The following is a 25,561-nucleotide window of genomic DNA, read 5'->3' as shown; positions in this document are numbered from 1 at the left end:
CTTGTACAAGCAAATGATATTTGTTTAGTATAAACTATATCTTCTGCTTAAGAGACACTTTTGTGACTTTGTCAAGAACCTTAGCTTTGCCCAGCCTCAGTTGCCTTATTTATAAAATACTGGTTAAAAAATTCGCCTAAAGCCAAGGTTGTATCAAGTGAGTACTTGTACAGGCCTTTCAACTCCAAGACCTAATATTTTATGACACTTGTAATGTCAACGCTAAACCAGGGGTTGAGAGAATGTTGCCTTCTTTATACAAAGCCCAACCTTCCAAGTACTCCATTTAACATTTAAAAACCTTTCTTTCTTTTTTTTTTTTTTTTTTTTTCATTTAAAAACCTTTCTAAGGGCAGCCTGGTGGCTCAGGGGTTTAGCGCCGCCTTCAGCCCAGGGCCTGATCCTGGAGAACCAGAATAGAGTCCCGTGTCGGGCTCCCTGCATGGAGCCTGCTTCTCCCTCTGCCTGTGTCTCTGCCTCTCTCTCTCTCTCTCTCTCTCTCTGTGTGTGTGTGTCTCTCATTAATAAATAAATAAAATCTTAAATAAATAAATACCTTTCTAAAAAAAGAAAGAAAAAAAGAAAATAATCAAGCACCCCAATTCAGTACCTCAACCCCCCACCTACCATCCTAGGTTATCACCCCATTTTCTCTGTTGCACCTGTGGTATCTCCCAGGGGAAGGAACATCACTTCTCCCTTTAAAGCTCTGGCCTTTTGTTTCCCTTAGCACAATTAAGACGGGTTGGGGGATCCAAAAGGATGTGAGTTTAAATTTTAAAAGTCCATAGATCTATCCAGTAGCTATGAACATACCTGGTGCCTAGATCATGGTTTCTTTTCTTTTTTAGTTACTTAATTAATTTGAGAGAGAGAGAGAAAGAACATGTGTGAAGGGTGGGGGGAGGAGAAGAGGGAGAGGGATAAGCAGACTTGGTACTGAGCACAGAGCGCTCAATCCCACAACCCTGAGATCACCATCTGAGCCAAAATCAAGAGTCAGACGCTTAACCGACTGAACCACCCCACCAATCTTGGTGCCCCAAGATTGTAGTTTCTAAATGCCATTCATTCTCCACGGAAAGGAAACAGGGTTCCTTGAAGACATAGCTGATTCCAAGTGGAGCAGAGAAAGCACAAGATAAGCCTGGAACATTTATGTTGTGCCAGGAACAGAGGCAGTGCCAAGACAAAAAAAGTCATGGTGAAAGGACATGGGAGCCAGATTAATGGGGCTTCTTACAGTCAAAAGTGGTACAATTTGAGCATTAAAATAAGCAAGGATAGAAATGGATTATAACTTACTGGATAAAACAAAGGCCCGTCTTGATAGTTAATCGTTGAATGAACGAATGAGGAGAAGGGAGGGTTCTCCTTTGTAGTTGAATGCCAAATGATAAAAGTGGAGGGAATGTTGGAGTCAGAAAATCACCATTTTGCAAACATTATGATGAAAGTTGGCTTGGGCAAGGAGCATGAGAGGATAGTAAGTCTAGGTGGGGAAGCACAAGCAGAACAGGGTATTTGTGTATTCTCAGAATGTCTCCTCCTAGATTGTGTATTAGTTGCAAATATTAACTATATTGTGGGGAAACCAGAAAACACCTTGATCAAATTACATCACCAATAAAAAGCAGATGGACATTGTGGGCCTTGGCATTGGCTTTTCATTCCCTGAAAAGAACACACAAGATTTATGTCATGTTCCAGCTCAGAATGCAGAACCTGAATCTAGTCAAGAGGAACCATCAGGAAAAACAAATAGATGAACATTCTAGAAAATGACTGGCCTGTATTCTTTAAGAAGGTCAATGTCATTAATGACAAAGAAGGCTGAGGAACCATTTCAGTTAAGTTTAGTTTACTTTAGTTTAAGGAAGCAGAAATATGACCACAAAAGGTGACACATGATCCTGGCCTGGGTTCTCATATGAGAAGGAAAATGCCTGAGTGGGCACTCTTGGGACAACTGACAATTTTGGAATGTGGACTTTAAAGTACAGTGTCAGTGTGAAATTTCCTGAATTTGATCATTGGGCCATGGTTATTTAAAATAATATTTAAAATAATATTCTTGTTCTTAGGAAATATGCAGTTTCAGAGATAAAGGGGTATATTGTATGAAGCCAATTCTCAAGTGGTTCAGAACAAAAAAGTTATAGTACACATATAAAAGAGTGATAAGAGGGGCACCCGGGGGGCTCAGTGGTTGAGTGTCTACCTCTGGCTCAGGTCCTGATCCCCGGGTCCTGGGATCCAGTCCCACATCAGGCTTCTTATGGGGAGCCTGCTTCTCCCTCTGCCTATGTCTCTGCCTCTCTCTCTGTCGCTCACGAATAAAGAAGCAGATAAAATCTTTATATATTTTTTTAGGTTTTTTACTTATTTATTTATTCATAGAGACACAGAGAAAGAGGCAGAGACACAGGCAGAGGGAGAAGCAGGCTCCGTGCAGGGAACCCGAGGTGGGACTGGATCACTGGTCTCCAGGATCACGCCTCGGGCTGCAGGTGGCGCTAAACCGCTGAGCCACCCGGGCTGCCCAATAAAATCTTAAAAAAAAAAAAAAAAAAAAAAAGAGTTGCCATCTCATAGGTGCCCCACCCAGCTTTAAGCTCCTCAGCCCATGGCCTACTTGTGAAGGTACCATTTTCTTTCCCCAGGCCTGTGGAGTCTGGCCACTTGAGTATTTTGACCGCTGTAAACCAAAACCAAACCCCAAAACAAACAACCTATCCCAACACGCAACTCACCTAGGTAGGTATTCCCCACATTCTTGTTTCCTGTTTGATGAAAATACGATTTCCCCAGGCCAAGGGCAAGATGGGTATTCGAACCTACACATGGCTTCATTCTTCATTCTTCCTGAAAGCAGCAGATCCACAGCATATAGATAATAAAACGGCCCTGACAACCACACATCTATACATTATGTACGTGTGACAACAGAAGCCGTCTAGGTCCATGGGTAAGTGCTGGAGGGAGATGGGCTAAATTCGACTTTGACTCCACCACTCACGCAGCCCCGTGACTGACAGCAAGTCAACCACTACGTGGAGCCCGTTAACCATTCACTCAACATCACCCATCCAGGAAGTACTAGACTCCACTCTAGGAAGCAGTGATACAAAATCCCTGCTCCCAGAGCTTACATTCTAGTTGGGTGAGACAGAAAAAAGTTAAATAAATATATTGATAGATGATAGATAGATAGACTGAAATATAGACTATGCCAGATACTTACACATGCCGTGGAGAAAAACAGGGCAGATAATAGAATAGGAAGCGCAAGAACTAAGGGGGAAATGTATTTTAAGTAGAATATTCAAGGAAAGCTTCACTAAGGAGGTGACATCTAAACAGAAATCTAAAGTCAATAAGGGAGCGAACTATGTTAGATGAACTTTGAGCCAAAAGGGGGCAGCAGGTGCAAAGGCCCTGAAGCAGGGACAGGCCTCCAATGAGGGAGGACTACTTAAATCTTAAACTCTTTGAAGGCAGAGAAAGGAATTACACACAGCAGGAGCTCCGTAAATGCAGACGGGAGAGAGGAAGCCGGAGACTGCCACACTGTGTCCAGAGATTTAAAGGTTGAGCTCTGAGAATAGGAGAGTAGGAGCACCTGGCTGGCTCAATGGGACTCTTGATCTCAGGGTGGTGAGTTTCCAAGCCCCATATTGGGTGTAGAGCTAATTTAACAAAACAAAACAAAAACTCCACACAATAGAAGAATAGAAGCATCAGCTCATAAAGCTGGAGAAAACCTGGTAATTAACTGAATCCGGGTCTTGTCTTTCTGATCTTCGCTTTAAAATATTTCTCAGAGGGGATCCCTGGGTGGCTCAGCGGTTTGGCGCCTGCCTTTGGATCAGGCTGGGGATCGAGTCCCACGTTGGGCTCCCTGCATGGAGCCTGCTTCTCCCTCTGCCTCTCTCTCTGTCTTTCATGAATAAATAAATAAAATCTTTAAAAAACAATATTTCTCAGAAAAAATATATATATTTCTCAGATAGAGATGATTAAAGGATCTTGGAGATTTTGGTTTTGTTTTTGTTTTCTAGCTTTGTTTTGAGTTGAAGATCTTTTTTTAGTTTGTCTTTTCCACAAAGTTTAAGACATTTTGCAGATATATAGAACTCTTTAAAAATAAGGCTTAGAGGGGCACCTGGGTGGCTCAGTGGTTGAGCATCTGCCTTCAGCTCAGCGTGTGATCCTGGGGTCCAGGGATCCAGTCCCACATGGGGCTCCCAGCAGGGAGCCTCCTTCTCCCTCTGCCTGTGTCTCTGCCTCTGTGTATCTCTCATGAATAAATAAATAAATAAATCTTAAAAAAAAAGAATAGGGCTTAGAGTTCAAATTATTAATAACCTCAAACAATTTTATTATTTGGAAGAAGTCAAATAGCATTTGTGGGAAAATAAGTTTATAGGGGGAATTATTAGTAATTTATGAGTAGAAAGGCTTTTTCCCCCTGCCAGATGGTCAAGAGAATTGGGTCTACGATTTTTTTTTTTAAGATTTTATTTATTTATTCATGAGAGACAGAGAGAGAGACAAAGGAAGAAGCAGGCTCCATGCAGAGAGCCGGACATGGGACCCCATCCCAGGTCTGCAGGATCACACCCTGGGCTGAAGGCGGTGCTAAACCACTGAGCCACCAGGGCTGCCTGGGTCTACGATTTGGATGTTCTTTCACTATGGTTTGAACAGTCTGTATTTGCCTCTTCAAATAACTTTGGATGATTTTTACATGACCACATTATTGTTTTCATAAATGGTATTTTCAGGAATTGGAAATAACATAAAGTTCCAGTAGATTTGCCACGTGTCCTTAATAACTTGTGCAGCGCTGTTTCCTCTTTTACCAGGTCCACCAACGTGGGCTGAGCTTGTACGGAAGGCATGAAGAAGGTGGGCCGTGTGGTCATTGAGAAGCAGTACATGCCCCTGGGCATCGATTCCACACCAACAAGCACACGTGTAAGGAGGCCTCCTTATTCCCCGGCAGGAAATTCCACAACAGAACAGGCTGTCACAGGGCAGATGGAGCAGATTCAGAGAGGCCCAGTGAGAGGGGTCTCCATCAAGCCGCAGGAGGAAGAGGGAGAAAGGTGAGAGAATTACGTTCCTGAGGTCTCAGCCCCGGATCAGGAGATCAGGAAGGCAGACCTGACACTAAGGAAATGTTGAAGGTCTCAGACTTTGGTGGTCTGTCCAAACGGCAGGTCACTCAGCCTAGAGTTGAGAGGAATTTCAGACCACCACATGGAGCCATTTGACTCTTCCTGCTGTAATTATCTTCAATAAACCTTGGACAACAAAACAAAACCAAGCAAATAACTCGTGTAGCTAATGGCCTCTTTCCCCAAAAATGACTTGAAAAGCAACACCAGCCCAGGACTGTAAGTGTAAAATGGATGTCTGGTTGCTGGGTCTTTTTCTTTCTTTCTTTTCTTTCTTTCTTTCTCTTTCTTTCTCTCTCTCTTTTTTTTTTTTTTAATTTTTATTTATTTATGATAGGCACACAGAGAGAGAGAGAGAGGCAGAGACACAGGCAGAGGGAGAAGTAGGCTCCATGCACCAGGAGCCCGATGTGGGATTCGATCCCGGGTCTCCAGGATCCCGCCCTGGGCCAAAGGCAGGCGCTAAACCGCTGCACCACCCAGGGATCCCTCTTTCTCTCTTTCTTTCTTCTTTCTTTCTCTCTTCCCTTCTCTCTTTCTTTGTCTCTTTCTTTTAGCTTGGTTTCTGTTGTTCAAATTACAGAAGGAAAATCCATTCTTAAAAAAATTTACGTATGTATATATTTAAGTAAGTAAATCTCTCCTGTGGGGCTCAAACTCACAACCCCAAGATCACAAGTTATATGCTCTATTGACTGAGCCAGCCAGGCACACCTATACAAGGAGGTAAATTCTTCCTTTGTTTTGTGTGTGAGGATTTTTCGAGAGTGATAAGTGGACACAGCTCTGGTCTCAACATAATCAGTACCCAGTTTGTTTTCAATGCCACTGAAGTATAGTTAATTTAGAGCTACTTCACTTGTGGTCTTTCCTCTCCTACTATAGATTTGAGAAAAAAGTTTCCCATTTTTAGCCTCTCTTATACCTGCTTTTTGGGTTTTTTGTTTGTTTGTTTGTTTGTTTTTGCTTTTTTTTTTTTAAAGATATTATTTATTTATGAGAAACACAGAAACAGACACAAGCAGAGGGAGAAGCAGGCTCCCTGCAGGGAGCCTGATTTGGGAATCCATCCTGGATCCTGGGATCATGACCTGAGCCGAAGGCAGATGCTCAACTGCTGAGCCACCCAGGCATCCCTCTTACACTTGCCTTAAAAAAAAAAAAAAAATAAATAAATAAATAATAAAAAAAATTCACATTCTCTATTATTTGGTTGAAAGGTATCAAACTTTAAAACTTACTAAAATGATATAATCGAAATTTTAACTTTATTATTTCCCTATTGTAAAAGTAATGTATATTCATTACATAATAAAAGGGGGAACACAAAAGGTTTAGAAATGTTAATTTTTTAAAAATTTTTAAAAATTATTCATGAGAGATAATAGAAGCAGAAACACACGCAGAGGGAGAAGCAAGCTCCTTGCAGGGAGCCAATGTGGAACTCAATCCCAGGACCCCAGGATTACACCCTGAGCTGAAGGCAGGTGCTCAACCGCTGAGCCACCCAGGCATCCCTAGAAATGTTAATTTTAAATTGCCTATAATCCCATCCCAGGGAAAATTATTGACATTGGGCATATTTCATTCTATCCATCTTCTATGTATGTTCAAACACCCTCAGATATTACTATACACAAAGTCTTGTTTCCAGCTTTTCCAGTAGCACATTATTTTTTCCTATCAATAAAAATATTGTTTGTAAATATAATTTTAATGGCAGAGAAACATTCCATCATATGGATATACTGTTAGTTTATTTAAATATTTTCCTAATGGCAAATATTTCATAGGAGAGTTAGCGGGTCAACACACTCAAACGTGGTTAAGGTCACTCTGTTCTTGGAGCACAGGCGAATGCACAGAGACAGCGAGGGGGGGTGTGTGCCAAGGCCAGCAGTGAGGAGGAAGCTCAGAGGTCCTGGCCTAGCCTTTCCAGCTCGTTGAGAAGGAAGTCCATATCAGCCCGGGTCAGCGCGGGGTTGGCCACAACCATGCGGAAAAAGTTGCCCCGGGTCCCGTGGGGCTGGTAGCCAATCATCATGGAGCCCGCCTTCACCATGCGCTCCTTGAGCACTGGGGCCACCTGCAGAAGAGGTGGAGAGAATTTCCAGCGGCAGCCTCGGGGGCAGGTCCCCTAGGTGCACTTCCCTCTCACTCAGCTACCTTTCCCAGGGAGGCTCATCGCTCAGCTCCTGAGGCCCCAGGTCACCTTTTCCACTACATCCCACCTGCTTGTCTCCTCCAGCCTCTGCATTACTCCCATCCTACCTATCTCCAAGTTGTCACATGGGCCATTTTCTGCCCAATCCTGACTGTTCCCTGACTCCCAACACTGCTTTCGTCTAACCCTCTAGCCCTGGACAGCCCTGACACCTTCTTCTCCCCTCTCTGAATGCCTGGGATGTTTGCGATCTGCACCCTGTAATGTAACACACAAGTCACAAGATTGCCTCAAACCTATTGGTTTCAAATAGGCAACTCTGCTCTTCTAAATAACTCCTTAAGGGCAAGAACGTTCTTGTCCTTCCAGATTATCTGCGGCACCTAGTACCAATCTATCCTCAGGGACATGACATAGCTCCTTTCCTCCGGGAGGCACGTCTGGACGGCCTTGTAGGGCTGTAGGGCTGCTGGCGGCAGGGAATGAGGCCTCACCTGGCTGTCCCAGCCCCGCCCCGAGCTCCCAGCACAACTCCCACGGGCCACTACTGCGCACTGGTGACCTCTCCCATGACATCCCTCTCGGTCCTCTTTTCATTTTCCAGAAACATACCTTATTTCCTATCCCATCCCCACGGAAATGAGGACAAATTGGTGGCGTCTCCCAGTTCCCACCCCCAGCTCAGGAGCAAGGCCAGCCTCGGAGGCCGCCGCTTCGCCAGCAGGGGGCAGGGACAGCCCGCAGCAGCCCGAGGCAGCAGTTCCCGACAGTGGGCTCCGAGGAGCCCAGAGGAGCGCCTACCTTGGCCAGCCTTTCACTGTAATCCGGGCACTTCTGCCTCCCCCGCAGGCTGGGGGGCACGAACCAGAAACACACATTGACAAACTCGGGCTGGGAGGAACAGGAGGACAAGGTGTGCGGGCTGTGGAGGGGGGCTGCCCCCCTCACTGGCCCTCTTGCCCCCTGAGGGCTTTGCGTGTGGGATGGACAGGGGTGGGGGGGTGGGGGGTAGGGGGGTGGGAGGCTAGAGGGGAGTAGGGTAGTGGGGGCGTGGGGGGGTGGGAGGGTGGGGGAGTAGGGGGGAGTAGGGGGTAGGGGGTGGGAGCGGGGCCGCAAAAGAGCGCAGACTCGCTCCTACCTCCATGACCAACTCAAATCCTTCTCGCTTCTTCAATTCCTCCACCAGGTACCTGCACACCGAGAGGGAGAAATCACAAACAGAGGAGGAAAAGCCGAGCCACAGAAACAGAAGAGCCCCCGACAATGAGCCAAGAGACCCTGAGGGCGAGGGAAATGTGAGGCGCAGGGCCGCGGGCGGGGGCAGGACCTCCGACACCCCCCTCCTACCAGGCAAGGGCAAAGGCCTGGTCGACACGCCGCTCCAGCCCTTGCCCGCCCTGCGCCTTCCACATGAGCCACAGCTTCAGACAGTCCACCCGGCGGCCACACTGCACCACCTTGTCTCCAGTGTCCAGAGCCACGTCGTAGAACTTGTCCTGCTGGAAGAGGTAGCTGGCCTGGGACCCGTGGCAGCGCCTAAGCAGGTTCTGTAGGTTGGAGGGGCGGGGGGAGGCCTGTCAGACCCCCTCGCTACCTCCAGAGCTGCACCTGCCATTCCTTAGCTCAGCCCACCCGTTCCTCCCGGCACCGGCTCTGGGGGCGCTGGCCGCAGACTCGGGCCCCTTTGGGTTTCTCCCAGAGTTCTTCCCAAGGTCGGCCCAGGATCCCCTCGATTACATCAAGCTGGGAGCTCTTCCCTTTGCCTGCAGACAGGCGGCGGGGTGGGGGTGGGAGGGTGGGGGGAGAAGCAGACAGGGGGTGAGGGCACTGCAGGGCTGCAGGTGGTCACGGATACGTAGCTTCGTAGCTTCAGACGGGGCGGGCAGTGGGGAGGGCACAGCAAGGCCAGCACCCTCTCTGAGGTAGGCCAGAGAAAAAGACGGAGGTCCAGGGTGAGCCGACCCACCGAGGTGTCCCGGAGAAGAAGAGCTGAACACTGCAGGCCCGCTGTGAGCAGCTTGTGGGGGTTCCAGGCCACCGAGTCAGCCCTGGGGTGCGCAGAACAAAGCCGGGTCAGCTGGCTGCTCCTCAACCGGAGACCCCTCCTCTACCAAACCCTCAGTAAAGGGGCTTTCGTCTCAGCGGTAAGAGGGACTTCTGACCTCCCAGCCCTCTCCATCATCTCTCCATCATCTCTCCAACGCCCCTCCCGCCAACCTCCTTCCCTCACTGCCGTCAGAAGCTCCCTAGTCCAGGACTATTCTCTGGACCAAGGATTTGAAGGGTGGGATTCAGGAAGCAGGTGGCCATATGCACCTCTGGATCCCATCCAGGAGATGTCTATGTGTCTGTGACAACAGGACGCTCCCACCCCAGGCAGCCTGTGGAGTAAAAGGAACAACGTGGGCCTTGGCCTTGGTTCAGCCCACCGCACCCTCAGGCCCAAGTCTCACTCACATCCACATGGAGCCACAGCCCATGACGCTGGCACACGTCAGCGATTGCCTCCAGGGGGTCAAAGGCCCCTAGCACAGTAGTGCCAGAGGTGGCACTAACCAGGAATGGCACAGCACCCTGCAGCAAACATGCAGAAGAAAGAAGCTGTGAAGGTCTCTAAAAAGCTACCCAGAGCCCGGGGCTGAGCCATCTCTACACTCTTACTGCATCCCTGACCTGGGCCCTTTCAACCTCACAACACGCTACTATCCCATTTAATTTGCAGGCGAGGGTGCTAAGCTTCAGAGGTATTAACAAAGTTAGCCCCCAAGCCTAAGCTCCAGAGATGGATTCCAATCCTAGGTCAGTCTGCTGGTTTATTTCCAAAGCTCATACACTTTCAAAAAATGTTAGTGTCTTTACTGGAAGATCAAAATGCTATTTAAAAAATTCTAATAGTACAAAAGTTCATGGAGAACTTGAATTTTTATTTTTAAAAACTACTACAGGGCAGCCTGGGTGGCTCAGCGCTTTAGTGCCACCTTCAGCCCAGGGCGTGATCCCGGGTCCTGGGATCGAGTCCCTAGTCGGGCTCCCTGCATGGAGCCTACTTCTCCCTCTGCCTGTGTCTCTGCCTCTCTTCTTTGATGAATTCTATAATATGTTTAAAAAAGAACTCATACCAGTTCTTCACAAAAATCCCCAAAAAACAGAAGAGGAACACTTCTGAATTCATCCTATGAGGCAAGTATTATCCTGATACCAAAACCAGACAAAACATCATGAGAAAACTACAGATAATACCTCTTTGAACATAGGTATAGAAATCTATAAAACATTAGCAAACCAAAATTAGCAACATATAAAAAAATTATACATTATGACAAAAGGATTTGTCCCAGGAGAACAAGCTCAGTTTAGCATCCAAAAATCAATTAATGTAATACACACTTATCAACAGAATAAAGGGGAAAAAACACATCTCAATAGACACAGAAAAACATGTGACAAAATCCTACACTCCCGCTTGATAAAAACACTTAACAAACTAGGAGTTGAAGGCAATGTTCTCAACCTAATAAGGGACAACTACAAAAAGCCCAGAGCTAACATCATACTCAATGCTGAAAAACTGAAAGCCTTCCGCTTAAGATCAGGAACATAACAAGTGTGGCCACTCTCCCCACTTCTATTCAACATTGCACTGAAGTTCTAGCAGTGCAATTAGATAAGAAAATAAAATAAAAGGCATCCAGACTGGAAAGGCAAAAAGCAGAACTATCTCTACTTCTGAATGACATAATATAATAACTAGAAAGTCTTAAGGAATCCACTAAAAAAACTATTAATAAATGAGTTCAGCAAGTTTGCAGGGGTACAAGATCAAGACTTAAAACTGTATTTCTACACATTAGCAACGAACAATCCAAAAATAGAATGAAGAAAACAATTTCATTTGGGGCGCCTGGGTGGCTCAGTTGGTTAAATGTCTGCCTTTTGCTCAGGTCATGGTCTCAGGATCCTAGGATGGAGGCCTGCGTCAGGCTCCCTGTCAGCTGGGAGTCTTCTTCTCCCTCTGCTCCTCCCACCCCTGCTAGTGCTCTCTCTCTGAAACAAATAAACTCTTCTAAAAAAGAAAGAAGAAAGAAAGAAAGAAAGAAAGAAAGAAAGAAAGAAAAGAAAGAAAGAAAGAAAGAAAGAAAGAAAGAAAGAAAGAAAGAAAGAAAGAAAGAAAGAAAAGGAAGGAAGGAAGGAAGGAAGGAAGGAAGGAAGGAAGGAAGGAAGAAAGAAAGAAAGAAAGAAAGAAAGAAAGAAAGAAAGAAAGAAATTTTCATTTATAAGACCATCAGAGAGAATGCTTAGGAATAAATTTAACAAAAGCAGTGCAAAACATATACTCTGGAAACTACAAAGCATTGTTGAAAGAAACCAAAGAAGATGGAAATGGAAAGACATCCCATGTTCATGGATCTACCAATTGAACATAATCCTTATCAAAATCCCATTTGGTGGGATCCCTGGGTGCCTCAGCGGTTTAGTGCCTGCCTTCGGCCCAGGGCGTGATCCTGGAGTCCCAGGATCGAGTCCCACATTGGGTTCCCTGCATGGAACCTGCTTCTCCTTCTGCCTGTGGCTCTGCCTCTCTCTCTCTGTGTGTGTCTCTCATGAATAAATAAAATCTTTAAGGAAAAAAAAAAGTTAAAAAAAAATCCCACTTGGCTTCGAAGCAGAAATTGACAAGCTGACCCTAAAATTCATATGGAAATTTAGGGGCCCTAGAATAGCCAAAACCATCTAGGAAAGGAGCAGGGTGGGAAAGCTCACAATTCCTGATTCAAAACTTACAACAAAGGTATCTTAGTCAAGGTAATGTGGTCTATAGTATAGACGTGCAGATGGATGGAACAGAATTAAGAATCCAGATCCAGAAACACCACCTCACATTTACAATCAACTGATTTTCTTTCTTTCTTTCTTTCTTTCTTTCTTTCTTTCTTTCTTTCTTTCTTTCTTTCTTTCTTAAGATTTTATTTATTTGAGAGAGAGAGAGAGAGTACAGGCAGTGGGAAGGGGCAGAGGGAGAAGCAGACTCCCCACTGAGCAGGGAGCCCTATGTGGGCCTCGATCCTGGGACTCTGGGATCATGACTTGAGCCGAAGGCAGATGCTTAATCAGCTGAGCTACTGAGGTGCTCCAATAATCGACTGATTTTCATCAAGATGTCAAGATAATTCATTGGGGGGGATCCCTGGGTGGCTCAGCGGTTTGGCGCCTGCCTTTGGCCCAGTGCATGATCCTGGAGACCCGGGATCGAGTCCCACATCGGGCTCCCTGCATGGAGCCTGCTTCTCCCTCTGCCTGTGTCTCTGCCTCTCTCTCCCCCTATGTCTATCATGAATAAATAAATAAAATATTAAATAAATAAACAGACAAATAAATAAATAAAATAAAATCTTAAAAAAAAACCTAAGCAAAGTATACAAATAGGCTTTTCTCCAAAGATATAAAAATGGCCAGTAAGCACATGACAAGATGCTCATCATCATTAGTCATTAAGGAAATGCAAATCAAAACCACAGCGAGGCAACATTTCACACCCACTAAAATAAAAAAGAGAAATAAAAAAATAATAATAACCCAATTTAAAAATGGGCTTGGGCGGGGGGGGGGGGCACCTGAGTGACTCAGTTTGTTGGGTGTCTGCCTTTGGCTCAGGTCATGATCCTGGGGACCTGAGATCAAGCCCCATGTCGGGCTCCCTGCTCAGTGGGGAGCCTGCTTCTCTCTCTGCCACTCCCCCTGCTTATGCTCTCTCTCGCTGTCAAATAAATAACTTTTTTTTTTAAATGGGCAGAGGGAACGCCTGGCTGGCTAAGTCGGTACTGGTGGTTGCCAAAGGGGAGGTTGGGGGAGGATGAGTGAAATAGAGTGGCTTAAGAGGTACAAACTTCCAGTTAGAAAATAAGTCATGGGGATGAAAGTACAGCATAAAGAATCTAGTCAATAATACTGTAATAAGGCAGCCCGGGTGGCTCAGCGGTTTAGCGCTGCCTATAGCCCAGGGCCTGATCGTGGAGACCCAGGATCGAATCCCATGTCAGAATCCCTGCATGGAGCCTGCTTCTCCCTCTGCCTGTGCCTGTGCCTCTCTCCTCTCTGTATATTCTCATGAATAAATTAAAATAAAATCTTTAAAAAATAATAATAATACTGTAATAATGCATGGTGACAACACTTATTGTAGTGAGCACTGGGTACTGTAGAGATAGAACAGTTGAATCAATATGTTGTACACCTGAAACTAACGTAACACTTTATGTAAATCATACTTCAACTGAAACAAACTAGGAAAGAAAGAAATAACAAGTGATGGTGAGGATGTGGAGAAACTGGAACCCTCATACGCTGCTGGTGGGACTGGAAACTGGCACCACCACTTTGAACAACAGTCTGGCAGCTCTTCAGAAGTTAAATACAGAGTTATCACGTGAGTCAGCAATTCTGTCCCCAGGTATATAAACAGGAGAAAGGGAAAAACGTGTTCACACAAAAACTTGTACACAAATGTTCAGAGCGGCATTACTCAAAAAAGCTGAAAAGTGGAAATCCATCAACTGATGAACAGATAAATGAAATACGGTAGATCCATACAACGGAATATTATCCAGCGATCAAAGGAATGAAGTAGTGACACACGCTACCACGAGGATGAATCCTGAAGACAGCATGCTAAGTGAAAGAAGTTCATCACAAGACACCATGCATAATGTAAGTCCGTCTATATGAAAAAAATCTAGAACAGGCAAATCCATAGAGAGACAAACTAGCTTAGTGCTGCCTAGTAGGAGGTCTGGGGAAAATTGGGGATTGATGGCTAAAGGTTTCCTTTTGGGGTGATGAAAATGTTCTGATATTAATTGTAGTGATAGTTGCACAACTCTGTTAAAAACCACTGAACTGCACACCACAAGTGGGCATGCACGTGCGTGCTCTCTCTCCCCCCAAATAAATAAATAAATAAAACCTTAAAAAAATATTGTAGAGGGATGCCTGGGTGGCTCAGCGGTTGATCGAGTCTCACACTGGGCTCCCTGCATGGAGCCTGCTTCTCCCTCTACCTGTGTCTCTGCCTTCTCTCTGTGTCTCTCATGAATAAATAAATAAAATCTTAAAAAAAAAAAAAAAAAGATATTGTAGGGCAGCCCCGGTGGCGCAGCGGTTTGGTGCTGGGGTGTGATCCTGGAGACCCGGGATCGAGTCCCACATTGGGCTCCCTGCATGGAGCCTGCTTCTCCCTCTGCCTGTGTCTCTGCCCCTCTCTCTCTGTGTCTATGAATAAATAAATAAAATCTTTGAAAAAAAAAAAAAGATATTGTAGACATAGTGCCAAAAGGTAGAGCATAGGGAATATAGTCAATGATACTGTAATAGCACTGTATGGTGACAGATGGCAGCTACACTTGTGAGCATACTATAACACAAACATGCTGAATCACTAAGTTGTACACTTGAGCCAAATGGAACATTGTGTGTCAACTATACTTCGATTAATACATATATGTGTATATGTGTATATGTATGGGCAAAGCATTTGGACATTCGATTTACCAAGAAACCAGTAAGATAGCAAAGAAGTGCAGTAACAGATACTCAGATACTCAACATCATTAATTCTTTTTTTTAACATCATTAATTCTTAAGAAAATTCAATCACGAAGTGCTATTGCTGCATAGTTATTAGAATAAAAAAAAAAAACACACAAAAGCAAAATTTAAAATCCTTGCAGATAGGGGATCCCTGGGTGGCGCAGCGGTTTGGCACCTGCCTTTGGCCCAGGCCGCGATCCTGGAGACCCGGGATCGAATCCCACATCGGGCTCCCAGTGCATGGAGCCTGCTTCTCCCTCTGCCTGTGTCTCTGCCTCTCTCTCTCTCTCTGTGACTATCACAAATAAATAAAAATTTTAAAAAAATATTAAAAACATAAAAAAATAAAAAATAAATAAAATCCTTGCAGATACAAAGAAAAAATTGTATAGAGAGTGCCAAATGCCCTTCACGATGGCTGCAGCAGTTTCCACGCGCCCCGAGTGTGCAGGGCACCTCCGCATTTCCCACTGCCCAAAGCCCGCCCTCCTCACTGCCGGCTGGCACATCTTCCTGAGCTCTCCCTGCACGGAGCCGCGCAGCTCATGGAAACCTTCCACGCTACACTCAGGCCCCCAACATACTCCCTGCTGGTGCTGCCTAGGGACTCCACTCCGTGACTCAGGCCTGTTCCTGACCCCGGGGGTCTGGTCCCACCTGCGGGTCTCAGCAAAGCCCCTGAGAGCAGCACAGAGTGTCCTGATCACTTCCGCTCATGGGGGACATGGGCACAGAGGTCAAGAAGAGGGATGAGCTCTTCAGTGGGGAGAGCCCAGAGGAGCCTCCAAGAAGAGACCAAGGGGTCCCGCTCCACTGCCCCAGCACCCCTCCCTCACTCACCTCAGCTTCGGCCAGACCGATCTGCCTCTCCAGATCCTCAGGAATCATTTTTCCTCTAGAAAAGAAAACCGAGGGGATCCCTGGGTGGGTCAGCGGTTTAGCGCCTGCCTCCCGCCCAGGGCGTGATCCTGGAGTCCCGGCATCGAGTTCCGGGCTCGAGTCCCGCATCGGGCTCCCCGCGGGGAGCCTGCTTCTCCCCCTGCCTGTGTCTCTGCTTCTCTTTCTGTGTCTCTCATGAATAAATAAATAAAATCTTTTAAAAGAAAAATAGAGGGATCCTTGGGTGGCGCAGCGGTTTAACGTCTGCCTTCCGCCCAGGGTGTGATCCTGGGGACCCGGGATCGAATCCCACATCAGGCTCCCTGCATGGAGCCTGCTTCTCCCTCTGCCTGTGTCTCTGCCTCTCTCTCTCTGTGTGACTATCATAAATAAAAAAATAAAAAATAATAAAAATAATAAAAAATAAAAGAAAAATAGAAAAGAAAACCAAGTGGGTAAAGAAGTAATCGGTTTTCTCAGCTGGAAGACACAACTGTTGAGAATAGGATAATATGGGGCTAGCTATGCAGAGGCCACAATGTTGATTTTTTTTCCCTAAAGGGGTAAATAGATCTCAGGGGCTCCAGTAGGCACCAGTAGGCAGAAGGGACAACCTGTGAAGGAACAGAGAGGGATGCCTGGGTGGCTCAGTGGTTGAGCGTCTGCCTTCAGCTCAGAGCCTGATCCTGGAGTCCTGGGATCGAGTCCCACATCGGGCTCCCCACAGGGAGCCTGCTTCTCCCTCGGCCTGTGTCTCTGCCTCTCTCTCTCCCTGTGTCTCTCATGAATAAATAAATAAAATCTTAAAAAAAAAAAAAAAAAAAAAAGAAGAAGAAGAAGAAACAGAGAGGGGAGACAAACCCATTTGGGGCATGGGCCCGAGGCCAGAGCTCCTGCCAGTGGTGAAGTACACTGTGCCAGGCTGTGTCTGAGCCATGTGAACAGAAGGGCCTTTACCTCTCATCTGTCTTGACTACTCGCACACTGTCAGTGCCGAGCCCCAGAAAAGCAGCTCCCTTCTTGATGGAGTAATGACACTGTGGAGAAAGGCAAAGGGCAGATTAGGCTAGCGGCAAGAGGGCAGAGAGGAGAGGGAGGAGAGAGACTGGTAAATGTGTGAGCCACAACAGATGAGACTGTAGACCAAGGCTTCTCGAATGTTCCCACGCCTACAAATCACCAAGGCTCTGGTTCAAATGCAGATCATACTCGGTACATCTGGGGTGGGGCCTGAGATTGCACATTTCCAACAAGCTCCCAGGTACTCCTGATGCTCCTGGTCCACAGACTACACTGGGAGTAGAAAGGGTGCGGCACTCGCCCCTTTGCTCCCCACACAGAAGGCAAGGGGAACGGAGCACTGACTCAGCCCCCTGGTTGGAAGGAAGCACTTCCGGCCGGAGGCAGGCTGGTCCTGGCAACAGGTAGGGGCAGGGAGGCTCAGTGGCCGGACAGTAGAGTCAGGAGCCCGCGGTAGGCCTGAGCCTCCTCCCACCTCCTTCGACGTGAAGAGTGCCAGGGGCGGCAGGGCCCGCAGGCCCCTCTGCTTGCAGTCCGGGTAGCGCTGATAGCGGGCCAGGTTCACAGCATACATGTTGGAGATGGAGCCACCTGTCGCAGGGAAGGCGGCAAGAGGGAGGAGCAGCGGGTCAAAACCGGAGCTGGCCGCCCCGACCTCTCCACCCAAGGGAGCGGCTCCAAGCAGCACGAGTGATAAGCTCCGGGGCTCCGGGACGGCTGCGATGACCCGATGACCCGGGACGGGCGCCCCGACCGCTCCCCTCCGGACTCCAGGCTGACCCAGGACAGCGCCTCCCCTCCCGGGCAGGCACTGGAGGGCTGATCCCAAGGCTGTTTGGCAAACACGAGGATACAGGGGCCTGGGCAGCTTCTCCCCGGTTTGGCCCGAGCCCAGCTGGAGAGGAAACAAAGAGGAATCGCCCCTCCCGGCCAGCACAGGGCAAGAGGGCCGGGGGAGGAACCCTGCGAGGGCCACAGGGGGGCCGCTCCTTCTCACCTACCCGGACAGAAGACCCCGTCCCCGGAGCTCCAGCCCACCAGGGCCCGGAGCTTCTTCAGCACCTCCTCTTCCATGAGCACAAACACGGGGGCGATTTCATACGTGTACCTGCCGGGAGACGGGCATGAGGCAGGGCGAGCGGAGGGGGGTGCCCAGGCCAGGCTGGGGGGGGCAGGAGGGGGGACAGCCAGGGAGGACGAGCTGGCGACCAGGAGCCAGGGACGGACAGGGAGGAAACACTGGGGTCAGGAGGCCTGCGAAAGCTGGGAGAAAGGGGCCCGAGGGGATGAGCAGAAAGACAGACGTGCCAGCGGCGCTGCCAGCCGAAGCAGGGTGGGGGCCGGGCCGGGGGCACTCACTGGCTGGTGTTGAGGCTCTCGGTGACGATGCGCCCCGCCAGCGCGTGCGGGTCCCACCCCGAGAAGAGCTGGTTGAAGAAGCGCGGGTGGCCTGGGGAAGGAGCCGGAGCTGAGCGCGGGCTGCGCCCAGGCCAGAGCCCCCCGCGGCCCGGCACCCACAGGTCTTGACGCTGTAGCGGATGACGGCCCGGCAGCGTGCCAGGATCTGCTCCGACGCCTCGCCCTGGTTGCGCAGCTCCAGGTCCAGCAGCTGCTTCAGCTCCTCGGGCTCCTTCCACTCGCAGACCTGGCGGGAGGGGGCAGGGGCGGAGGTCCTGGGCCCGGGGACCCCCCTCCCCCGTGGCTGCCCCAGCCGTGTGCACCTGCACTCAACGCGCTAGCGCTGCCTCCCAAGCAACTCAGGAACCAGGGCCAACAGATACAGGAGGACCCAGGACGCGGCCCCGAGGCGCACGGGGAGACAGCGATGAATTCTGGGGTGAAGCCTTGTGGCAGGAGGCGAGCTGTGAGCCGGGCACGCGGGCGGGAGGAGGGGGCAGGACCCACCTTCTCCGAGGCACTGGTCCCTTTTCGAATGACCTCATCCACAATAATCCCAAACACATCCCGGAGCAAGGCTTCTGCAGCCATGGGGTCCCCGTCACGGGAGCAGAGTGGTTTAGAGTCAGCCATCGGGAGGAAATCTGTGAGCAAAGCCGGAGTTACTCCCCACCCAGCCTGCGCATCCCCTGGGCCCGGGCGGCCAGGACCCCACGGCCACAGCAGGGCCCGGCCGCCTGCAGCTCCGCCCCAGCCTTCACTGCACAGACAAGGGCAAGCGGGTGCCCAGGGAGAAAGTCAGTAAGCAGCAACAGGTGGGGAACAAAGAGGCAGCGGGAGCCGAGCAGCTGGAAACTCGTGGCCACTGCCTGCCTAAGGCAAGGACCAGAGGCTTACCTTCCCACTCAGGTCTCCGTTCAGGTGGCTGGAGGCAGGGCACACAACCAGCTTTTGAGAGTGTTAGGATCAGGACAGCGGAGGGGGTGAGGTATAGGCAGCAGTCACATGGCCATGAGATCACTCTCGTGACCCTTGCCCTAAAGAGAACTTAGGGATAGGGGACGGCTGGATGAGACAAGTCCCTGAATAATCATTAGCTGGCTCGAAGAAGGGGGAAACGAGATGAAAAGCAAAAACATTAACATCAGGGCTGAGAGAGCAGCCAGCAGGAAGAACCACTGTGAATCAGAGGGCTGGAGAGGGGACTTGGCCACCACGTGCAGAATGTTTGGACAGGAGACAAGGGGAGGGGAGGGGAGGGGAGGGGCAAGAAACTGCTGCCAATGACCCCGAGACACAGGGGGAGGGAGCCAGAGAGAGATAGGTGGAGGTGAAATGGCTTGTCTCGGGGATCCCTGGATGGCTCAGCAGTTTGGTGCCTGCCTTGGGCCCAGGGTGTGATCCCGGGATCCTGGGATCGGATCCCACATCAGGCTCCCTGCAGGGAACCTGCTTCTCCCTCTGCCTGGGTCTCTGCCTCTCTCTGTGTGTCTCTCATGAATAAATAAATAAAATCTTAAAAAAAAAAAAAAAGAAATGGTTGGTCTCTTTGCATCCCCACCCCCAGAGAGGGCTTTCCAGAACTATCTTCATTTCTAAAGCCCTCTCCTGGAGCAGGAAAGAAAGGGGGTTATGTTGAGGAAACATTTTGTTTAACAAGTGGAATCCTGTGCCTTGCAGGCTGAGAGTGCTCAATACAGACAAAGCGTTATCTGAAATGAGCACCAACTGCATTCACGACAGGTTGCAGGCGACAGAAAGAGCCTCCCTGTCTGCTGGGAGGACACAGATGCATGTGCAACAGTCACAGGCTGAATGCTGCCCCCGTATGCTATTGAGGAAAAGAGGAAACGGATGGCAGATGGCGGCTGAAGGCTGGGGAAGATCTGCAAGCAGGACTGGAGCTGAATCTTGAAAGTGGGCAGAAGTGAGATTAACAAAAGGGAGGGAGGGAGGCATTGGGGGTAGGGGGATGCCATGAGCCAACAGGGGAAAGATATGGCTTGATATAAGGTCGGGGAAGGCACCTGGCTGGCTGGAGGGAGGTCTGCAAGATGAGACTGGAGCAAAGGCAAGGTGGGCAGAGTTGCAGATTCTGGGGAGCCCTGAGTGCCAGCCAGGCCCAAGGATCTAGATTTTATCCTGCAGAAAACGGGAACTCATTGGGGCGCCTCAGTAGCTCAGCCGGTTAAACATCTTTCCTTCAGCTCTAATCATGATCTCAGGGCCCTGGGATTGAGCCCCAAGTGGGGCTCCCTGCTCAGCGGGGAGTCTACTACTTATTTTTTCTTTTTTTTTTTTTTTAATTCCTGAGAGACACACAGAGAGATGCAGAGACACAGGCAGAGGGAGAAGCAGGCTCCCTGCAAGGAGCCCGATGTGGGACTCGATCCCAGGACTGGGATCACATCCTGAGCCAAAAGCAGATGCTGAGCTAGCCAGGTATCCCCGGGGAGTTTACTTCTGCCCATCCTCTGCTCGTGCTCACTCTCCCTCTAATAAATAAAATCTTTTTTTTTAATAAATAAAATCTTAAAAAGAAAAGAAAAAGAAAATAGGAACTCACTGAAAGACTCGGTGGCAAGGAATAATGTGATGAAACTGGTGCTCAGACCAGTGTAGGGCACATACAGAATGCACAGGGTGTTGCTGTAAACCAGGCAAGAAGCAAGCCACAATTTGGATAAGGGTGGTGTGGGGAGGAAAGGACCGAGGAATGAGGAGGTCGGCCCAAAGCTCTGATGAGCTGCTAGAAGAGAGCAGATCTGAGAGTCGGGGTACAGCTGAAGCCTTGTGATGGGCTCCATTTCCCATGGGATAAAATGCTCAGAGAGATGGCCAGGGAGAGGGGAAAACACCAAAGTCCAGGAAGCCCCCAAATGAGTGGGGAAGAGGATCAAAGAACCATAAAGAGAAACCTTCCTCAAAGTGGGCTGCTCTCCTATAATCCACTGTTGGCAGCCACTGGACCCCAGGCTAGTTGAAAGTACAGGTTCAGGGAACCCTAGTGATCCAACCCTTAACTTTTTCCTCAGTAGATTGGGTTTGGGGGAGATAGGGGAGCTGACCCAGGCCTTGAGAATGAAAGAGTCAATCCTTCATCAGTGTCATTTTAGCTCGCCTGAGGGGTAACAGCAGTGGGGTGTTTGGGCAGAGAGGCTTGAGGAGGAGAAGCAAAGAAAGATAGGTACCAGTGAAGCATTCTCCACATGCCACGCTCAGTACTTGATGTGCATTATCATCTTACAACTGTTCAGGGCGAGCGTATTACCCACTTTAAACGGAGATTCCCGAGATGCTATGTATATAACTGGCTCAGATCACGCAGCCGGCACATGGCCAAGCTCGGTCTGAACCCAGGCGTGTTGGGCTCTGAAGCCCCTGTTCCTCACCATCACTCTTGACTGCCTCTAGGTGCCTCTCAGGCATTGAATTTGCTGCAGTGCAAAGAACCCTGGACCAGGAGTGAGGACACCCCAGGGTCTTAGTTTCTGTAAATTAAGGGGTTTTCAAGAGAGAAACTCCAAGGCATCTGCTGGTGTTCATAGGACTCAGGCCAGTAGATATGACAAGTAGGCCAGGGGAGGCTTTTCTATCGCAGCGGGGATAGAAAACAGGTTGCAAGAGGGAACAACTGGTGAGCAAACAGAGATCGCTAGCAGGAGGGACGCTTTTCCCAAAGCTCCAAAGAAAGGATCTGTAGGGAAGACTTTATCCTCCCAGGACCTTCTTCATCTATTCCACCTCAGGCATGGCTCAGAAATGAAATCTGGAGGTGAGAGCTCTGAACACCCCCAGTTTTCTCCAGGGATAAATAGAGAGGTGAGACACTGCCACCCTTGTTCCCCATACAGAGTCCTGCCCTGGGTACCAGACAGAGGGAAGAGCCTCTGCCTGCAAAGAGGTTTCTTTTCTTTTTTAAAGATTTATTTACGAGAGAGAGAGAGAGAGAGAGAATGTGCAAGAGCAGGAGTAGGGGGAGGGGCAGAGGGACAGAAACCTCAAGCAGACTCTGAGTTGAGTGTGGAACCCAATCCAGGGCTCAATCCCATGACTCTTGATTTTGGCTCAGGTCATAATCTCAACCTGAGCCAAAATCAAAAGTCAGATGATGCCCAATCGACTGAGCCACCCAGGCAACCCCAGAGTTTTTCTTTTTAAAAGAAAGGACATTAACCTGCAAGATAGAACAACAAAGCAAAGAAACATGAATGGATTAGGGACAGGGCTTCAGCCCCTGGCTGAGAAGATGCTGGTAAGACCAAGTAGGGTTTGTTAAAAAAAAAAATCCACAAGTTTCTTCTGACTTCATGGGATCTCTAGCCCATCAACTCCTCTAACCATCAATTCCCTCATATCTTTCTTTTCTTCACTTATGCAACCTAGACTGTATGTTCTGTTGTTTCAACCACTCTTTGTGCAAAATCCTCAACTCTCCAGCCCTTTGGTCCTTCCACCAAATCCACCTGGTGAAAACCCTATCCAATTGGTGAGCCCTTCTCTTACCAATCCACCAGGATTGCTAGATTTTGGTAGCAAAAGCCACCCAACCATTCAAACTGATATCCACTGATAACCATTCAAATTGATATAAATTCATGGTCTCTGGGCTCATTCCAATTAAACACAGCAGATTAAACACCTACGTTTACCACTATTCCTCCCTGAAACACTACTAAAATTACATGAGTGGAATTTTAAATTCGGAAGAATAAAACAAATGAGAAGAGAGACAAGAGATGGGAGATGTCAATACTCACAGAAGATAGAAAGCAGATGAGAAGTGGCAACTGGTTTAGCACATGGCAGAAAGTCAAAACCGGTATGTCCACAGAAGGCTAAGCAAATGGGAAACAAGCTGGCTCTTGGGGCAGAAACCCAGAAAGGTTCAGGAATCGGAAACACTAGCAATCTTGGAAGGCAGGAAGGGGTTGTAGAAGTTTGTATAAGGAACAATTAGACCCTGGCTCTTCTCCCCTACCTATTCAGTTAGGCAACCCCCTCCTCTCCCCCTACTTCCAAAGAAGAAAAAGACTTGTTTTCTAAAGAAACTGAAACAGGTAGGGTGGGACTTAGGGAGGCCAGGACTTAGAGACTTGAGGCACAGCAGGTGAGCATGAGGCACTGCACTGAGTACAGGAGGATTAGAAGGAAGTGACTATCAAATCAACTCCTGTCTCCTAACCAGCATTCAGAACCGGTGGCCAGGGGTAAACCCTCCAGGGCCAGGACGCTAGAGCATTCCTCTCTGGAAAAACTGACTTCCAAAACCCTAGAGAAAAGACCTCCTAATGCTCTTCTTTCAGTTCTCACCTGATCACCTGGTCAGTGGTGCCACAAGTCAATATGGCCTAGCCTTGCACTTGGGCCTTCCAACATGCCTCAGTGTGAGCAGCCATCCAGCCAGAGATTACCAGACACCACAGGAAAGCCCCTAGCCTGAACCACAAAGGTAAAAACAGGCAAGCTGGGGGGCGGGGGGGGGGGCAGGGGGGGGAAGCATTCGGTGGAAGAATGTAGGGAGCAGAAGCAAGCCTCAAAATTTCCAGAAGATACAGCATTCATTAAAAAATAGGTCGCCCTCAAAAAGGAATACTCAGAGAACAGGAAGAAACTCTAGGATTTTAAAAATACAACCGAAATGAAAAATTAGAAATAAAACGATGCCGAGAAAATGACACAGAAAGATAAAAATATAAAGAGATGGACAAAGAAAAGAACTCTAGATCAATCCAAAAGGCCCAATAGTCAAGTAACAGAAGTTTCAGAAATGGAAGGGAAAAAGGAGGAAAGAAATCAAAGAAAGCTTTATAGAACAGAAGCATAAATTAAAAGGATCCACTGAATGACCAATATGAAGACAGATTATAATATCGTCTTAGAATAGTGGAGGATCCAAAGGCTTCCAGAGGTTAAACAAAATGAACAAATGAACCAAAACTGGGTCATAGACAAAAGACAGAGAATCAAACCAAATAAACCACCTCCAACACAGAAGAGAGGTGAGGGGAATACAAAGGGCTGTATGTAATGAGGGTAGTAACCACATTCAGAGGATAAAAGCACTTAACTTTTGTTATCTGCTCCCTGGATCCTCACCCCCTTCTTCCTTCTCTTCCTCCCTTCCTTCTTTCAATATTCGTTCAGTATCGAATATGTGCCAAGCATTCTGGGGCACCTGGCTGGCTCAGTTGAGAGTTCAAGCCCTAGTTGGGCATTGTGCTTGCTTAATAAAATAAATTTTACAAAGAGAAGAAGAAGAAGAAGAAGAAGAAGAAGAAGAAGAAGAAGGAGGAGGAGGAGGAGGAGGAGGAGGAGGAGGAGGAGGAGGAGGAGGAGGAGGAGGAGGAGGAGGAGGAGGAGAAGGAGAAGAAGGAGAAGAAGGAGAAGAAGGAGAAGAAGGAGAAGAAGGAGAAGAAGGAGAAGAAGGAGAAGAAGGAGAAGGAGAAGGAGAAGGAGGAGAAGAAGAAGAAGAAGAAGAAGAAGAAGAAGAAGAAGAAGAAGAAGAAGAAGAAGAAGAAGAAGAAGAAAAGGCCACAGCCCTGCCCTCATGAAACTCGCAGTCCGAGCAAAGCACAGAGGTGATTTTGTTTGGTTTGCATAGCATGTTTTGTCTTTTTTTTTTTTTTCCTAAGTAATGTCTATGCCCAAAGTGGAGCTCAAACTCATGATCGAGAGTCACATGCTCTACCAACGGAGCCAGCCAGGCACCTCTCCTTTAAAGCTTTTTTCTTTTTCCAAGTTAAAAATTCCTTAATTTTTTATTCCTGTATGATATCACTACCACAATTTACAGGCCAATATACTTCATGTAAAAGACAAAGCTACAACAGATAAAAGACCTCAGGGATTTACACCTAACTGACACCACATTGCATTAACCAACAGCTGCACTGTTTGCAAACTGTGGCTATGACAGTCCTGAACAAGAAGGGTTCCGGCTGAAGCTGTAGTCGCTTCTGTGACCACGGATCAGCATTCCTTCTGTGGCAGATGTTCACAGTTCCTCTAATGCATTCGGGGCGACCGTCTCGAAGTAACCTGCAGCCTTCCTGACAATCCTGGCTCTCTCTTCTGCTAAGAACTGTAGCCCTTTTCTTCTGAAATTGTTTAGAACCTTCTGCTGCTACACCATATCCACCACTTTCACCACCAGATCCATAACCACCACCAGAGCGACTGCCCGAGCTTCTTCCACCAAAACTGCCCTCCTTCACGGGTCCATAATTTGATGGCTGTTGTCCACTGTAGTTTCCAAAATCAGTCTAGTTCCCACCACCACCATAGTTACCTCCAAAACTTCCTCCTTCAGAGTAACCATCATATCCTCCAC

The 25,561-nt window shown here is 48.2% G+C and overlaps 1 protein-coding gene and 1 pseudogene across 4 annotated transcripts in view; one reads left to right on the top strand and one right to left on the bottom strand.

The window, feature by feature from the left end:
• Positions 1-4,478: 4,478 nt before the first annotated feature.
• On the top strand, positions 4,479-5,464 carry LOC144297715 (small ribosomal subunit protein eS17 pseudogene; annotated as a pseudogene).
• A 1,457-nt stretch (positions 5,465-6,921) lies between these two features.
• CSAD (cysteine sulfinic acid decarboxylase) overlaps positions 6,922-25,561 on the bottom strand; it is a 31,860-nt gene continuing 13,220 nt past the window's right edge. For 3 of the 4 annotated variants that reach the window (XM_077869909.1, XM_077869911.1, XM_077869910.1), the window contains exons 2-15: positions 18,736-18,872; positions 18,349-18,475; positions 18,190-18,280; positions 17,832-17,938; positions 17,306-17,421; positions 16,768-16,847; positions 15,772-15,826; positions 9,805-9,921; positions 9,664-9,728; positions 9,314-9,395; positions 8,695-8,894; positions 8,486-8,537; positions 8,149-8,238; positions 6,922-7,269 (exon numbers count right to left, since the gene is read on the bottom strand). In XM_077869909.1, coding sequence (XP_077726035.1) covers positions 7,096-7,269; positions 8,149-8,238; positions 8,486-8,537; positions 8,695-8,894; positions 9,314-9,395; positions 9,664-9,728; positions 9,805-9,921; positions 15,772-15,826; positions 16,768-16,847; positions 17,306-17,421; positions 17,832-17,938; positions 18,190-18,280; positions 18,349-18,475; positions 18,736-18,861 — 1,482 coding nt within the window. In that variant the 5' untranslated portion in view covers positions 18,862-18,872 and the 3' untranslated portion in view covers positions 6,922-7,095. Of the gene's footprint in view, positions 7,270-8,148; positions 8,239-8,485; positions 8,538-8,694; positions 8,895-9,313; positions 9,396-9,663; positions 9,729-9,804; positions 9,922-15,771; positions 15,827-16,767; positions 16,848-17,305; positions 17,422-17,831; positions 17,939-18,189; positions 18,281-18,348; positions 18,476-18,735; positions 18,873-19,125; positions 19,580-25,561 lie in introns of those variants that run through there. The other variant, XM_077869908.1, reaches the window with a different exon arrangement.

The sequence above is a fragment of the Canis aureus genome, chromosome 25 (assembly GCF_053574225.1).
Source record: "Canis aureus isolate CA01 chromosome 25, VMU_Caureus_v.1.0, whole genome shotgun sequence".
Taxonomy (NCBI): Eukaryota; Metazoa; Chordata; class Mammalia; order Carnivora; family Canidae; genus Canis; species Canis aureus.
Note: the sequence above shows the minus strand (reverse complement) of the source record. Positions and strands in the feature narration are given on the sequence as shown.